Below are 14,938 nucleotides of genomic sequence, written 5' to 3' on the forward strand. Positions count from 1 at the left end.
CAATGAAAGACAGAGGATCAGGGTGGCCGGGGGAAAGATGTGGTGTTGAGGTTTGGGCGGGAGGGGGCTGAGACGGGAGCGTGGTGAGGAAGGTGCGACGCGCCACCAGCCGACCCCGCTCTTGTGGCCCCCCAGCCGCACGACGCAAACCTCACCACCTCCAAGACGCCGTGATGGCACAGCTTCCTATCCCCCACCAACGGCGCCCGATCACCTCGACATCTTTGCATTTTGCACCGGGCATCCGAGCGAGGACCAGGTGCCGCTGCGAAACATGCGGCCTCGGGCCCCGCTAAGGTCTTGTTCAGAAGGATCGTAAGGCTGAAGGCCACGCCTCCGTTCCGATTCTCAACGTACGGAGAATGGCATCGTCAGTATCGGAGCAATGTCGCTCCTGCATCTCAACGCTGCGAGCCATTTTCTCGACACTATCTGCATCAAAACGACATGGACGAGTGACCTCCGATCAGGCCAACGAGCAATTGGAAAGATTCAGCCTCTGGGTCGGGAATATTGGAGCGCTCCACCGGCCCGCATCCGCCTTATCCATAGAGTCACGGCTACGCGAGGCTGAAGATGTCCTAGCCCACATCGTAGAGTTGCTCGATGATCTCAATGAGGTGACGAATGAGCGTATGTTGGCCCTTCTTACTCTCTGGACGTCTCCAGGCTGATAAATCGCATCACAGTGTCGCAGATCACGTCCGGCAAGCGCGAAGGAGAGGTGTCTTTTGCCGACACAGACGAATGCACTGATGGAGATGAGGTGGAGGAAGTCGCCGAGGAAAGCGAGCTTCTCGAAGAAATCGGTGATTGCGTTACTCGACTATTCAGAGTTTCCAGCCTCATTAGACAGGCAGCTCCAACGGATCTCTTTGCCAAGGCACTCTTGAGGAACCGATACCGGTTCAATGACCAGTTTGATATCGCCCATGTAGGCGAGAAGTTCCCCAAGCTAGCCTCCCAAGTCTCCGGCTGGCTACGAGAGCGCCTTGGACGTGCCATTACTCGACGCCGTCAATATCTGAGCTACATTCAGGACCACCGCGACAAATTGGAAGGCATGCTGACCATGCAGGAGCCCAACGATGCCGCTGTATCCACCCCCGAAATCCCTGTTATCAAGCACTTACACACAGCAACGCCCGTACTCGACACCACAAGCCGCCCTTCAACATTCTTCACTAAGGCCACAAGTCTCGCTCCAGGCCGGATCACAGCCCAGATGCTCACAGCGGAAGAAGAGTCGGACCCTGAGAACGATGCGAGGTCCTACACCACCGTCTCGCGTTCGATGGATGGCGACATAGAAGCGTCGACAATGGCAAGAATACCCAGGCTGGACGATTTGCGCGTAGGAAGCAAGAAAGAGGTGGAATGTCCCTTCTGTTTCCGGATGAAGAAGTTCAAGAACGAGCGGGTCTGGCGACGGCACGTCTTCTCTGACCTCCGATCCTACGTCTGCACGTTCCAAGACTGCGACGCGCCGTATTTTGGTGACATCAATGAGTGGTTTCACCACGAGATGCAAAATCATCGCGTAAGCTACCTATGCAGGCTCTGCAAGGGAAAGACTTTTCATTCCAGCGACCGGTATCTTGCTCATGTCAAACGTCATCACCCTCAGCTACTAGAAAATGGAGATGAACGGCCATTATTGGAGATAAGCCGGAAGCCTGTTGACCAGATCCCTGCACACGATTGTCCTTGTTGCTCGGAATGGGAAGACAGGCTAAAACATCGCGCAACAACACACGGGCTCTCCATGGAAAGCCCCGACAGCATCCTCACGGTCTTTCCTACGGACTTCAAGCGCCATCTTGCATCGCACCTGGAGCAGCTAGCCCTCTTTTCCATCCCAGTTGGCTCAGCATCGGGAGACGACGTTGGTTCTAATGTCGCCATCGAAGAGGAGAAAAGTACTTTATCGGACCGCTCCAATCTGTCTGCCCTCACCTTTGATAGCGATAGACACTCGTCAAACCCAAATCTTGATCGCGACGATGAAGATACTCATCGTTACCGAAGTGATGAGGACCCCGAATTGACCTCTGAGGACCACCAGGCTCAGAATCAGCCCTCCTCGGAACTACCGGACATGGCCGACAACTTAGCAGTCGCGCGTACAGGTCTCAAGGCTATGGAAGCCACGCATATGGCAAACAAACTACCAGACCCCGTCCCAGAGCACCCTGATTTTGGAGTGGATAAGGAGGTTCCCTGCGTGTACTGCAACGAACCCGAAGACAACGATCCAAGTCCAGAGTTCGAGTTAGTCCTATCATGCGAGGTATGTGGAGACATGGCACACCGGCAATGCGCCCGAGGCGCTGGCACTTTTGGCCCCGATGATGATCATGCAAATGTTTGGCGCTGCACAGCATGCGTCCACCCGGGGAAGGAACCGCAGGGGCATGCACTATACATGTCCGACGAGGAGTGCGATGCCATCCAACAGACACAGAGTGCCGCTATTGGAGAGGAGGATATGGGATGGGACACAGATGTCAGCTTTGAAACCAATATTAAAAATCCTGTCAACCTTGTCTACGAGCCCGTCCGCCATCCGTTCAAGGTCCGTGGAAAAGAAGACTATTTGAGCGACAGCATGGGCGAATTGAGCTTCAGGAAAGGCCAATCCATAACCGTCACTCACCATACGCCTTCGATACCTGAGAAAGAGGCATTCTTTGGGTATTACCGGAAGAACGGTACTATTGAAACGGGCGCATTCCATAAGAGTGCTGTAGCTGTCGAATTTGGAGCGATAGCGAAGAGCGACTTTTTCGGGACCAGTGACAAGAGCAGTCTGGCTTTCAAGAAGGGCCAGTTCATCAATGTCACGTGGACGGAAGAGCAAATGTGGAGAGGATGGTATAGTGGCGAACACGGCGAGAAGATCCGGGGTAGATTTCCCAGTCATCTTGTTCAATGGTTGTCTCCAGCTGATACCAGTGTCTCCGAAAATGCGGAAGGTGATCAATCCACGGCCAGAGGGAGGATCCCAGGGCCGTTCTCTCAACCGGTGTATGAACCCGTTGCATCCCTTGACGTTGTTGCCAAGCACAAGACCGAGCCTGCTTTTGGATCCAGCTTCTTGTACATGGAGCCTGGGGACATCATCACCGTTACACATGTGATACGAATAGAATCCGAGGAAAGATACTATTCTGGATATTCCACCAGCCAATTTGGGGCAAGCTTAGATGGCATTTTCCATAAAGCATCGGTCGTCCCTCGAATCTCTGTGGATACGCAGCCAACTGAAGGGGAATGGGACAATGGTCGCACGTTATGCGTCTTTGTCTCTGATCAATCATATCCCAAATTGCAGAGTGTTGCTTTGCGCTGGAGACTACGAGAATTAGCGGGGCTCTACGATGGTCAAATTTCGTGGCTTCCTGGATCATCCGAGGCGTCGCCACGTTTACAACTCCACGGAACGAGCCGATTCGTGCTTTTCAAGAAGGTATTGAGGTTTGGCACCTGGGCGATTGATCCCGAGTTCCAGGCGTTTGAGGGCAGAGTCGTCGAAAATTTTGGAGGAGAATCTGTGGACGACATGCCCTTGAGGAACGGTGAACTGGTCGGTGTTCTGAATTACGGCCCTACTAAGGATTGGTTCATGGGAATTGTGCCCGGAGATGGTGGGATCGTCAAGCAAACGGGCAAGTTTCCTGCGCGCGCTGTCGAGCGGGTGGAGAGAGGTGGAGCTGTAGGAAGTTGGCCTCCTACCCCCTTCAAGGTCATGACGCTTTGCGTGGGTTCGTATTTCACTGGACAAACCCTCACGGTGACCGAAGTCAATGGCGACTTGATAACCGCAATGCCTCTATCGAATTACACGGGACCTGTCCATCTCTTTGCGGCACAGGTAATGCTGGTCGAGGAGACTGCCAATCCTGCGAGAGGAGACTTTGATGCAGAGTCTACTATCGACGAATCAGCAGAGGACAAAGGATCGGAGACGTCCACACTGTCCCTTTGTATGTTCTGCGGCGAAGAGGAAGAACCGCTTTATCTTACCTGCACCGTCTGCAAAAGGGGTGCGCACCATTTCTGCACGCCAAGATACGTGGCACTCGACTCCATGGAAGACTGGGCCTGTCCAACATGCGCGTCCACGGATCACGTGCCACCTGAGGAAGTCATCGCTGAGGTTCGACGACGGAACGACATGTTACATGGGATACTCGACGACGCCAATATTTTCCACACGCAACTCGGCAATGGCGTCATTGAGATCCGTCTGGAAGACAATCCTGACATAGATAATAGCACCCTGAAATATAGGATACATAGTATTCTGGAAGACACCAAGAAGGACTTTGATCGAAACTATGCGGGGCTTCATACGGTCTATCGCCGGGACAATCGCTGTCATGGAAGATACACGTTGGTCTCCGGTTGGACTGACCGGCGAATTCAGAGGCCTATCGCAGAGACAGACCGTATCGCTACGGACGATAAGATGCCTAACCCGGAAGCGGGGAATCGACTGCCGGACGCAACCTCCAGTGAGGGCGAACATGCATTTCAGAAAGAATCGAAACTCGGCGAAGTTGGAGCTCAAGGCAAGACTGTACCGCGCAGTCCTAGTCCTCGAGGTCCGAGCGACTCGAGCTCCGTAAATCCAACCCCGGGAGTACCTGCCGTGCCCAAGGACACGCTACCTAAGGTAGCCAAAACTATGGAAGACGGCACTCTTAAGATCACTAAGGTCCATAGAGCACTCGGAGAAAGATATGGCGAAAGTCATCAGGCAACCTCAGCAAGCGGGGGAGCTATAGGTGGAACCGGTCAGGTCTCAGAAGAGAGAAAGCTGCCTGACAACATGCCCGCTTGGCTGAGGTTGAGCAGAAAGGGTACGAACGCCGATACCTGAGCCTACTAGCGACGGCACGTCTTTTGCTGACCAAACCTAGAAATTGCCGCCAAATACGCCGACCTGGGGCAAGAGGAGCGGAAACGACTCTTCGAAGCTGTGGAGGCTGGAGAAGACCACAACTCGCATTGGGATGTGCCGCCCGTGTCTTTAGTTCAGGATCGAAACCGATACGTGAATGTCTATCCCTTCGAATTCAATCGCGTCCGGCTCAGGCTGCCAGAAGAACGGGGCACCTACATCAATGCTTCCCATATTGTGTTGAAGCAACGTACTGGGATCCAGCAGAGATTCATTGCCGCACAGGTACGCTATCTCAAAATTGTGACGACGGCCTTGTTACTAATTTCAGAAGGCACCAAAATCCAACAACGAGGGAATATCTTCATTCTGGCAGATGATTATTGATGCCTGTCACAAAGACCCGGCCGACAAGGTCGTCATCATAATGCTCGGACAACATTCCGAATCTGGCATAGAGAAATGCGCACACTATTTCCCTGAGTATCGCCCTGGAATGTCTCCAACTTCTCGGACGTTGGACCTAGTGTGGGAGGTGCACCTAGGGCTAAAAATGCACGTAGCGATTGTGCTGAAGAACTTCGAAACGAGCGACAGGCTCCGCTCCGAGGTAAGAGAGCTGAGCGTTGAGAATGCTCTATCGCCACTAGCATCGGCCGACGGCCATGTCTCAATTCATCCAGCTGCAAGCGTCCAGCATTACCTTTACGGAGGCTGGCCCGATCGCGATGTCCCAATTGGCGCTGATCGCGACGCCCTTGTTAGACTGGCGCGCCATATCCGAGAACTAGCAACTACTACGTTGGTACCTCCTATCGTTCACGGCAGCGCCGGTGTGGGTCGAACCGGGACCTTGATTGCTCTGGATTATCTTCTGTACGAGCTTGACCGCGGCGCCTTCGACCCCGACCCCCAGTTACACCGCATTGCCTTGTCTCCCTGGGATGACCCCATATACGCCGTCGTTGACGAACTCAGGAAACAACGAATGTTCATGGTACAGGGGGAGGTTCAGTATGCTCTTCTATACGAAATATTGAGAGAAGAGTGGATATCCCGGTGGAAGTGGGGAGATCCAGATGCAGCACTCGAAGCCGGGTACGACGTCTCAGAGCCAGACTATGAAGACAAGGTACGCGATAACGCTCGCTACCCATGGCTGGGTGGATGATGGCCGTAAAAGAGTGTTCGGAGAGTCAAGGCAGTTTTGGGGCATTACCATGCTGGCCTTCTTCAGCCGTTCGAGTTTGGTCTGGTTTCCGCTGGGTGGTGCTAGAGCGGAGATGTAGCCAACCATGTAGAAGGACACGATCTTTAAGGGGAGAATAGGAAAATAGGATTTTTCTTGGATCCCGGGGCCTGTCGCTCTTGTTGAAGGCACGATGCGCTCGAACCGCCATTCCATAATTCAATCTTCACCATGCTGATCGAATGCCGACTACGCAAGTGTCTAGACAAACAAGCACTCCTTCCGTTACCTCCCCTGCCTTTCTTACGGTCCGGAACTGAGAAGGTTCGTTACACTGTCAGTGGAGAATAGAGGCCATAGGAGGGTCTCCAGCAGCTGACGCAATTCTCTGAGCCCCACGACGATCGCTCAGCATCTATAGTACTCAAATACAATGGGTGGCGAAGGCGCTTCTTAGCGGTAAACACTAAGAATCTATCATAGAGAGTAGATTTACGTAACTTTAGTTCTGTAGAGTAGAATACCCCTATTTTAGGGCTCTATCTCTCCATCTAGGAGTAAAGGTAGGTAAATAAGAGTGTGCAGAGCCCTACTTTATAGGGGGCAGCCCTAATATAGGAGGATGTATAACCGTAGTGCCCTATATTTAAACCGACGCTCCGGCCGAAGTGACTGAAAAAATGCAAAAAGAAATTCGCAATAATCACACAGGAAACAACTCCTGGGTCAGCCCTGCCAACCGGTTTTGTTAACGGCGATTATATTGAAGATATTTGCTTGGATTGTAGAATAATTGAATATATATACACATAGGATATTAGTGGGAAGCGCAAAATTGTTCCGTGTGGGCCGTATCTCCAGCGTCTACAGCGCGTTCGCTCTAGCTCGCATCAGACCAATACATAGCGCATCGACGTTCTCGTGTTCCGGGCCTTTCAACGAACCCGCCATACTCTCTACTTCCCAGCATTCAACTGCGCCGCCATCTTATCTACCAACGACTCTGGTACCCCATCCATCTTCTCCGCCTCCACCATGCACTCCACCCACTTGCGTACTGCCTCCTCCAAGCTCGCAAACCCATCTTTCTTCCCCAGCCTTTTCAACAACTCCGCGCTGCTTCCAATATCAACGCTCGCCTGATCAGCTGGCGGTTCTTCAATACGCTCCGGCCAGCTCCTCTCCGGCGCGAACTTGCGGAGAGCGCCCAAGACCTCGTTCCACGTGAACTTCCCCGCAAACGCCATCAGCCGCTCGTTCTCGACGTCGGGCTGAGAAAGCGCTGCGACATGCAGCAGCGCGACGTCCTCGACGTCGACGTACCACTGCGGCGGGATCATGAACGCGATCTCCGGGTGCCCATCCCACAGCATCTTCGCGAAGCCCGCCGAGGACGAGAACCCGGTATATATCGCCGCGCTCGGGGCGCCCAGCACGACCGGCGGACAGACGGTGTTGAACGTAAAGCCCGGCTTGTGCGCGGCCATCCAGTCCCAACACGCCTTCTCCGACGCCGCTTTCGAGCACGCGTAGTTCACCAGCATGCGCGCGAGGCCCTCTTCCTTGGCGTCGGGGTTCCACGCCTCCTTGAGCGCGTACTCGTTCCAGGAATGCTTGTCCAGCACGCGCGGCTCCCCGGGGACTTGGTGCGCCATCGCGACAACGGAACTGGTGTACACCACGTTTTTGACTTTGGGCTCCTTGGCCGCGGATTCCAGCACGTTGACTGTCGCCTTTATAACCGGCGGGATGAAGACGGAGGGATCGGGATCTATGGCCGTGTTCGAGGCTACGTTGGCAACGGCGTCGCAGCCTTTGACGGCTTCGTCGAGGGCGCCGGGGACGCTGAGGTCGGGGACTTCGGAGAGGGAGAAGGACGGCCCGTAGTGCGTGGACATCCATTTGTTCTTTTCGAGAGAGCGCACCGTGCCGCGGACTTTGTAGCCGGCTGCGAGGAGCTTGTCGATTAGGACGCCGGCGACAAAGCCGTTGGCGCCCGTGACGAGGACGAGGCTTCCTGGGGCAATGGGAGGCATGACGAGGTTTGGAAAGGAGTGAGCTGGGTGGTGAGGATGTCTTGGCTCTAAGGGGGATAGCGAAGACTGATGAATTGCACAGGTCCTCTGCATTACTTCCCTCTTTATACCCACGAGACCCATATTCCGCATCCATCCTATCTTTCATCTCTTTCCTAGGACGGGGGCTCGCGTCCAAGCATGATCCACCCAAAGCTCGAAATCCCGACCACGTGACTCTGCGCGAACGACGCTGTCTCAAAACGGCCTTATAATAGACCCGATAGGCATCGGATCACGTGGTGCCGCTACTATAGATGCCCCGATGAATATCGGAAAGCTGACAAAGCACGAAGAGGTTATTTTCCTGATTGGAGAGAGGGAGATCGGCGGACGAATGGCGGACGGGACGTGATTGGACGTATCGTCTGTGCGAGGGAACGAGTCTCTATGTCTTGGAAGATGATTTCGAAGCATGGACGGGAGGACTGATGGTCCGAGTCGGGGGGTTGATCGCTCCATCTTCTTGGGTGGGTGGATTGCGAAATTCGATGGCGACGCGAGGCAATGTCTTAGGAGCAGATACTCATCGAGTTAGCCGCGAAGGGAAATCAACTCTCAGGATGTCTAACCAAGCAGGACTTGCCGCTGTAGGAACATTTTCGCGGGTACGTAGTTGGGAAAACTAGAATTGATACAGACTGAGCCATTAAAGCAGAACAACATGCATGCTCACCATCTCGCAGAATCCCTCAGCAAACATCCCAGCTCACAGCGTTCCTAAGCCAAATAGCTGCTGGGCATCTGCTATGAAGCATTGCGACTTACTATCCTCTTGCGACAGTGTAGTATGGGTCAAAGGATGTACTGGCTGAGGGTCACGTGACATCTCCTATTCGCGATAGCATCTGCGCCGTAACGACCATAACCATTCCTCCATCAGCCGCCATCCCCGACCTCCCTTCGTACTATCAGCCCCTCTGCTCGGATACCCGTAACTATACTTGTATCCGTCCTACCAATCCTCATGATGAGGATGCGCCGCATCCGCTAACCCAGTCCCCCCAAACAATCCAAACCCACCTGCTGCTAACATTCCCGTTCCAGATCCTGAAGAACTCGTTTCAGCATCAACGAACAACCGCCGCCGCTATCTTTTAGTGCCGACGAGCCATCAAACCAGCCAGAGGGTTTATCCCACAAGAGGCCAGATGACGAAAGCAGTAAAGAGGAGGACGGAGTGGAGACGGGAGCGCATCGTGGTTGTTCTCAGATGGTGAGAAGTGCGGGCGGTGAAGTACGGTAAGGCGCGGCTTCGAAACGTCGGGCTGGTGTATGCCTTGAGGCCTCAACGCGTCACCTGACGCTCGCTTGCCTAGGCTCTTGAGGTTTGACGGTCTGTCGAAGGGCGGAGTGGAGACTAGACGGGAGTGCTGCTAGTAGAAAGGATGGAAAGAAGAGGTGTCGCATTGGCGATGTGTTATATGAAGCTGAGGCTGTATAGGAGAGGAGATATTGGGAAAGGTATAGAAGGAAACGGTACCGAGTGTGGCTGGGGAGGGGAACGTGCGCATATTCGCGAAGAGAGACTGGTTGTGCCGACGAACGCTACAGAAATGTTGGATGACAGTTGCTGAGGACATTGGTGAACCAGAGTATCAGTGCAGGCAGCAGGCAGGGCGTCCGGAAAAGGAGAGAATCTGACGTCACCGAAGCATAGATCGACATATGAAGCCAAAAGGTAAGGTAGCTGGAAGTGATCATATCATATGCATCATTCAGGCACAAGCACTAGTCACCATGAGCCCAGTACTATTCCCGCTGCCAGAGAAGATGCAGAGCCACAGCGCCCGGCTGGAGTATGTCAACTATCATCTATCATCCATTTTTTTCCCTAAGCACGCCAACCAGGACACTTCCTCCCACCCGTCTTTGCCCAGCACGGGACCTCGGCCTGTCCGCGCTCCTCAACATCGACACCACGCTCCTCTGCTTCAGTGGCGGGCGTTGCCTCGGCCTGTCGCTCTGCCCGAGTCGGTGGATGACGGTGACCAGGAGGGCACGCAGGCGGCCAGCTATCATCATTCGCTTGCTTGCCGTCGATGCAGAGGGAGGTGTAGGCTGGTGCTGCCTCCTCAATGTGCGTCGTCGGGGCCGCCGTCGTGATGGTCGTGATGGTAGGCGTTGTGGCGGAGGGACGCGTAGGCCCATCAGGAGGGCAAGCAGGTGGCCAACTATCCTCTTTGGCCTCACCGGGACGAACTGCAGAGATGCAGGGCGGGCCAGACCAGGCAGGTGCGCGCTCTTCGATGCGCGACAGCGTAATGGTGTGGAGCTGAGTGTTGCCGTTGGCGACGACAGTAGAGATGTCGAGCTCAATTCCCACGAGGCGCAAGGGCTTGGCGATATCGGCCTTGTCTTCCCCAGCTCCGCGAACCTTCACCTCATGGTCAACCGTAGCGGTACGCTTGTACTCCGTTCGAAGTGTCGATGCGGGAGCCGCGACTAGAGCGGGTTCCGCCAGAGCGAGGCCGAGGGCTCCGCTGAGCGCGAGAAGGGCAGCGGCGAAGTGCATGGTCGCTGTTTGTTTGCTGTGGAGTGGTTGTTGGCGAGGTGTGAAGGTTTGGAGGAGACGTGAAGGAAGGTTGTGGTGGAGGTGGAAGGGACAAAGATTTTGCGGCAGACGGTCAGGGTAGGTATATATACGCTGATGACGAGCGCGGGGCGGGAGCGGTGAAAACGAGCAAGATAACGAGTACGTCACGGTGGGTCGAAGCGGAAATGAAGGTCGAGCAAACAATCAGCGGCGAAGGTGGGGGAGGGGAAGGAGCGACGCACGCATTCTGTGAAGGGACGAGCGGTGAGAGAGTGGCAGCGTGGGGAGAGGCTGAACGGCTAGGGGGTCGCGGCATCGTCATAACATGACAGCAGGCCGTCCGTACAGATAATGCAATACGCCAGTATCCAAGCCATGCTCTGGAGTCCCACCCCAACGCCTCCATTCTAGTCACCCAGCAATCCGACGCCAAACGATTATTCCGGCAGGACATGCCTCAAACGGCGGCCCCAGCCTTCTCCCCATTGACAGCCTTGGCCGCTGTCGCTGGTTGCGGTGTCTCCTTCTCCCTCTCCCGTTTCTTCTCCGTCTTCCTCCGCCGCTTAGGCTGATAGACGTCGTTGAAGTTCATCACCATAGCCAGCCACCTCATATCATGATCCGGTTGGTGAATCAGATCACCGAGCAGTATTGTGATCCTACTCTGGAAATCTTTGATGAGGTGTGCAAGGCGCTTGCGGAGCGCAGGAAGGACGTCGTCTTCACCCGTGCCAGCGTCGCCAATCTTCAGAAGAGCTGGCGGGAAGGGCGAGTCTGCATCTGCGCGGGATGTGCGGCCGGATGCAAAAGGGTCGGGAGAGTCGACGGAGAGACTGTCCTTTTCTGTGAGGCCCCAGCGGCCGGCTGCTGTCCGCGTCTCAATTTTTGCCGCGTGTTCCTGTCGACGGGTGAACTCGGCGACAGAGAAGGAATATAGACCGTCGACGGCGTCCTTGTATGCAAGCATTGTCTTCAGCAGCTCGTGCAACTGTCCCGTGAAGTCGCTGCTTTGACTCCCAAGCAGACCCTTCCTAGTGATACTGTTGAGGTACTTAGCATGCGCGTCGATCATGTCGTCCAGCGTGCTTTCAGGTTTATGCAGTGCTTCCTGAAGTTGGTTCCACGACGATTCGATGACTTCGAAGAGGATGTAGTACTGGAGCTGGTTGACGAAGTGGATCATCTCTGCGATCCCACATCGGACCTTCTTCCAGTCCGCACCAACCTTGTCCGAGACAGTGGCCAGGACGCCACGAGCGCCCGTCATGCATCGCCGCCACGTGGAGCCCAGAGCGAATTCGACGCGCTTGACACGCCAGAGGAAGTTGAAAACTTTGAGGTATTGCTTCGAGCCGAGGGGCGTGACAATGACGTCGACAGGCGCGTCTATCTTATATTCGAGCGTGAAGACGTCCCATCCGATTTCTCCATGTGACAGTTCAAGCATGCGGGAGTCGAGGCGTCGCAATACATCCGGCGAGTCGAATTGCGCGTTTGAATTCCTCACGGCGTGTTCGAGCTGAGCAGTGAGCGTGTGCCGATATTGCGTGTTTGCCGGACGGTCAAGATTTGATGAGAGAGATTCCATGAGCACGGCAATGAAGTCACCCGCCCCAAGCAGTAGGTACTTCTTCAAAGCCTGCAAGTGCTCGAATAGCTTGAATTTGTTGGCCATCAGGTCGATTAGCCGGGCCATGGTCGTCTTGTAGGCGTCGCCGATGGATTGCTCGAGATTTGCCGTGTCGCCATACTGCAGTTCTTTCGATGCCTCCTTGGAGTATGTATCAACCCATGCCGCCTCGCCACATCCATAACGGATGAAGTTCAGCGTCTTGCCAATCAAGAACACCTTCTTGGCAAACTCCTCAGTTATTATCGTCGGTATCATCCTCTCGTTGAGCTTGTACTTGTCTTCCCACACACTCGTGGCCCCTCCTTTTCCCTCCTTGCCAGAATCGCTAATGTCTTCTTCGCTCTGCTCTGACACGAAGAACTCGCCGAAAGGGTCTGCGAGCTCACCGTCGTATATCCATTGCCGTAGCATGTCGTAGAAGGGTCGCGTGACGTGGGAGAGAAGACGCTCGGCGAATGTTTCCACATAGGGATCGCCATGTGAGAGGGAGAACGAGTGAATCAAGGATATCAGCTCGCCACCCTTCTTCCTCTTCGATTCCTCCACCATTATGCTCATTAGCCGCAGCCCCTGGGTCGCTTCCCGTGTCCAGATCACGCAACGCTTGAGTGTGACGCCGGCTTTCCCGATGCCATGATGCGGTTGGCTCTCATCCAGCTGAGCTAATGCCCGTCTGATCTGGCCTTCCAATGTTGCGACCAGTCCGAGGTAGGACCTCAATTCCTTGCCCAATGCGGACCGGAAGCTTTGTCCGACCAGGCCGCCATCCGTGGATTCTACAAATTCGGATAGGCCGCGGTAGAGGAGTGATGGCTCGGCGATGGTATGTAAAAGGCTTATGAGAGGAACCGGCAGCGTCGGTGGTAGCTTCAGCGCAGTGGACGAAGTAAATACAAGATTGGTTGAGGAGAGTCCCTGTAGTGTAAATGGCAGATCCCGAAGGAGAGAAGGTTCAGATGGGCCCTTGGCGGCCCTGGGCTGCTCTCCGTCCGTGGCTTGCTCCTTGCTTGTTTCCTGAGCGCGCCTATCCCGCCGTCGCTCTGTTCTTTCGACTGGTGCAGCCGGTCGCGGGGATGCTCTGGGCGACCCGTCGTTGACCGGTATTTGCGGCAAGCCTGGTCTCGCGAATGCATCTGTGAAGGCTGGACTGCCGAGTGCCTGCGCATTAGAAGGGTGGTGTCTCGACGGCGTGATGGGCTCGCGGGACCGATCGTGGCGATGGCGGTGACCTGACGATGCACTGGGAGGCGGGATGTCGGAGAGTTCAAGCAGGAAGTAGAGCATCCGCCATTTCTGTTCCAGCACCGGCTGCGATATCAGCCGGGAGAGGAGGTTGTGGAAGCGGGCGCTCTGCTGCGGGCCGTCGACGTCCGAAGATACTACTCTACTGTCAGCCCAGTCGCGTAATCCCTTGGAAGACCCATACTCCTCCTGTCTATCAGTCCAGCGACGTGGTTGATATCCGCGACAACTGGAAGCGGCCCGGCGTTGCTCAGTTCATCGATGGCGAAGTTGAAGGCGCCCTCGAATCGCTCGTTTGCCGTTTCGTCGTCCTCATTGGGATCCTCTGGGACTATTCGGACCAGCAGTTCGTTTAACGCGTGTTCGACGCGTTCCCGGTTGAAGGTGGCCATTCCGGCGCGTCGAAAGTATCCGCACTGCTGCCCGACGAGTGTTTTGGTGTTGAGTCGGCCGGCGGTCGCGGGGCAAGCGCACGGGCCATCGACCACACCTCAACCTTCTCGTCCACTCCAGTTTTCCACCGCTCACATCGTGGCCCTCAAACTCATATCGACACCCTATCTGGAAGCCGTTCGTCCCAGAGCGCGGGACTTCCACCAGCAAAAGACATGGCCCATGAAACCCGCCCTATCTTGATCAACAAAACGCTCCATTCCTGTGGTCTTCTTTGCACTCTTCCTCGAATACTCTGCTCATGCCAGCATGCTGGTAGTCATCTCTGACGCATCCGAAATAGAATAATGGCTCTTGTCGTCGTGGTTCCTGCGTACAGTCATAATAACGATCGATTCAGACCCATTGAGCCACTCAAGCATTTCCGCCTTCTCCTCGTTGACCGGATCATGGTACAATGCTCAAACGGTCCAGAGGACACGAATTCATGCCATATATCTGCACTATTTCAGAGACGCAAAGACGACTGTTGGTCCACAGCTTACACAGCTTACGGCGGCGCGCTTTCCCACCGCATGCTTAGACACTTTACTAACGTCGGCCTACTACTGGCGCCCAAAACTTCACCCGACAGTGCTTTACCTTCGATCAGGTCTGCAGCCTCTGTCTGCCATCTCACTTGCCATCTGTCGAAGGCTTTAGCAGCTCCCGATCTCACTTCAACTCGAAGGGTACTGCGGCTGCTTTGCCTTTATCCTCCCTTCAGGTGAGAGATTGCGGACAGCTCCACGATCCCCGCTCCCATAGCTCCTTTGCCACCTATAAATACTCCACCTCTCCACACTCTCTTCTTCCCTCCAACTCTCCCCTTCTCCGCTATTTCCCTCTTCTTATCAGCTTCGTCATGCATCAACACAACGCAGCCGAGCCTCGACTGATGGGCTCCCGGGCGTCCACGGCCGAC

At 54.9% G+C, this 14,938-nt stretch overlaps 4 protein-coding genes across 4 annotated transcripts; 1 reads left to right on the plus strand and 3 right to left on the minus strand.

Moving 5' to 3' along the window:
- The first annotated feature begins 154 nt into the window (after nucleotides 1–154).
- On the plus strand, nucleotides 155–6,491 carry BU26DRAFT_518471 (uncharacterized protein). Its single transcript, XM_033828820.1, has 4 exons — nucleotides 155–633; nucleotides 690–4,865; nucleotides 4,926–5,191; nucleotides 5,241–6,491. Exons 1-4 carry the CDS (start codon nucleotides 363–365, stop codon nucleotides 6,075–6,077), a joined length of 5,550 nt encoding a protein of 1,849 aa, XP_033685000.1. The 5' UTR covers nucleotides 155–362; the 3' UTR covers nucleotides 6,078–6,491.
- Nucleotides 6,492–7,051: 560 nt separating this feature from the next.
- On the minus strand, nucleotides 7,052–8,131 carry BU26DRAFT_482798 (NAD(P)-binding protein; the record flags this gene model as incomplete). Its single annotated transcript, XM_033825782.1, has 1 exon — nucleotides 7,052–8,131. The coding sequence occupies one exon, from the start codon at nucleotides 8,129–8,131 to the stop codon at nucleotides 7,052–7,054; it is 1,080 nt and encodes a 359-aa protein (XP_033685001.1).
- A 1,873-nt stretch (nucleotides 8,132–10,004) lies between these two features.
- On the minus strand, nucleotides 10,005–10,685 carry BU26DRAFT_563886 (uncharacterized protein; the record flags this gene model as incomplete). Its single annotated transcript, XM_033833222.1, has 1 exon — nucleotides 10,005–10,685. One exon carries the CDS (start codon nucleotides 10,683–10,685, stop codon nucleotides 10,005–10,007), a length of 681 nt encoding a protein of 226 aa, XP_033685002.1.
- Nucleotides 10,686–11,163: 478 nt separating this feature from the next.
- Nucleotides 11,164–13,973, minus strand: BU26DRAFT_504409 (uncharacterized protein; the record flags this gene model as incomplete). The annotated part of the gene is made up of 2 exons (XM_033826770.1): nucleotides 11,164–13,718; nucleotides 13,766–13,973. The coding sequence occupies 2 exons, from the start codon at nucleotides 13,971–13,973 to the stop codon at nucleotides 11,164–11,166; spliced, it is 2,763 nt and encodes a 920-aa protein (XP_033685003.1).
- Between the last annotated feature and the right edge of the window lie 965 nt (nucleotides 13,974–14,938).

The sequence above is a fragment of the Trematosphaeria pertusa genome (genome assembly GCF_010094035.1).
Source record: "Trematosphaeria pertusa strain CBS 122368 unplaced genomic scaffold BU26scaffold_6, whole genome shotgun sequence".
Lineage (NCBI taxonomy): Eukaryota > Fungi > Ascomycota > Dothideomycetes > Pleosporales > Trematosphaeriaceae > Trematosphaeria > Trematosphaeria pertusa.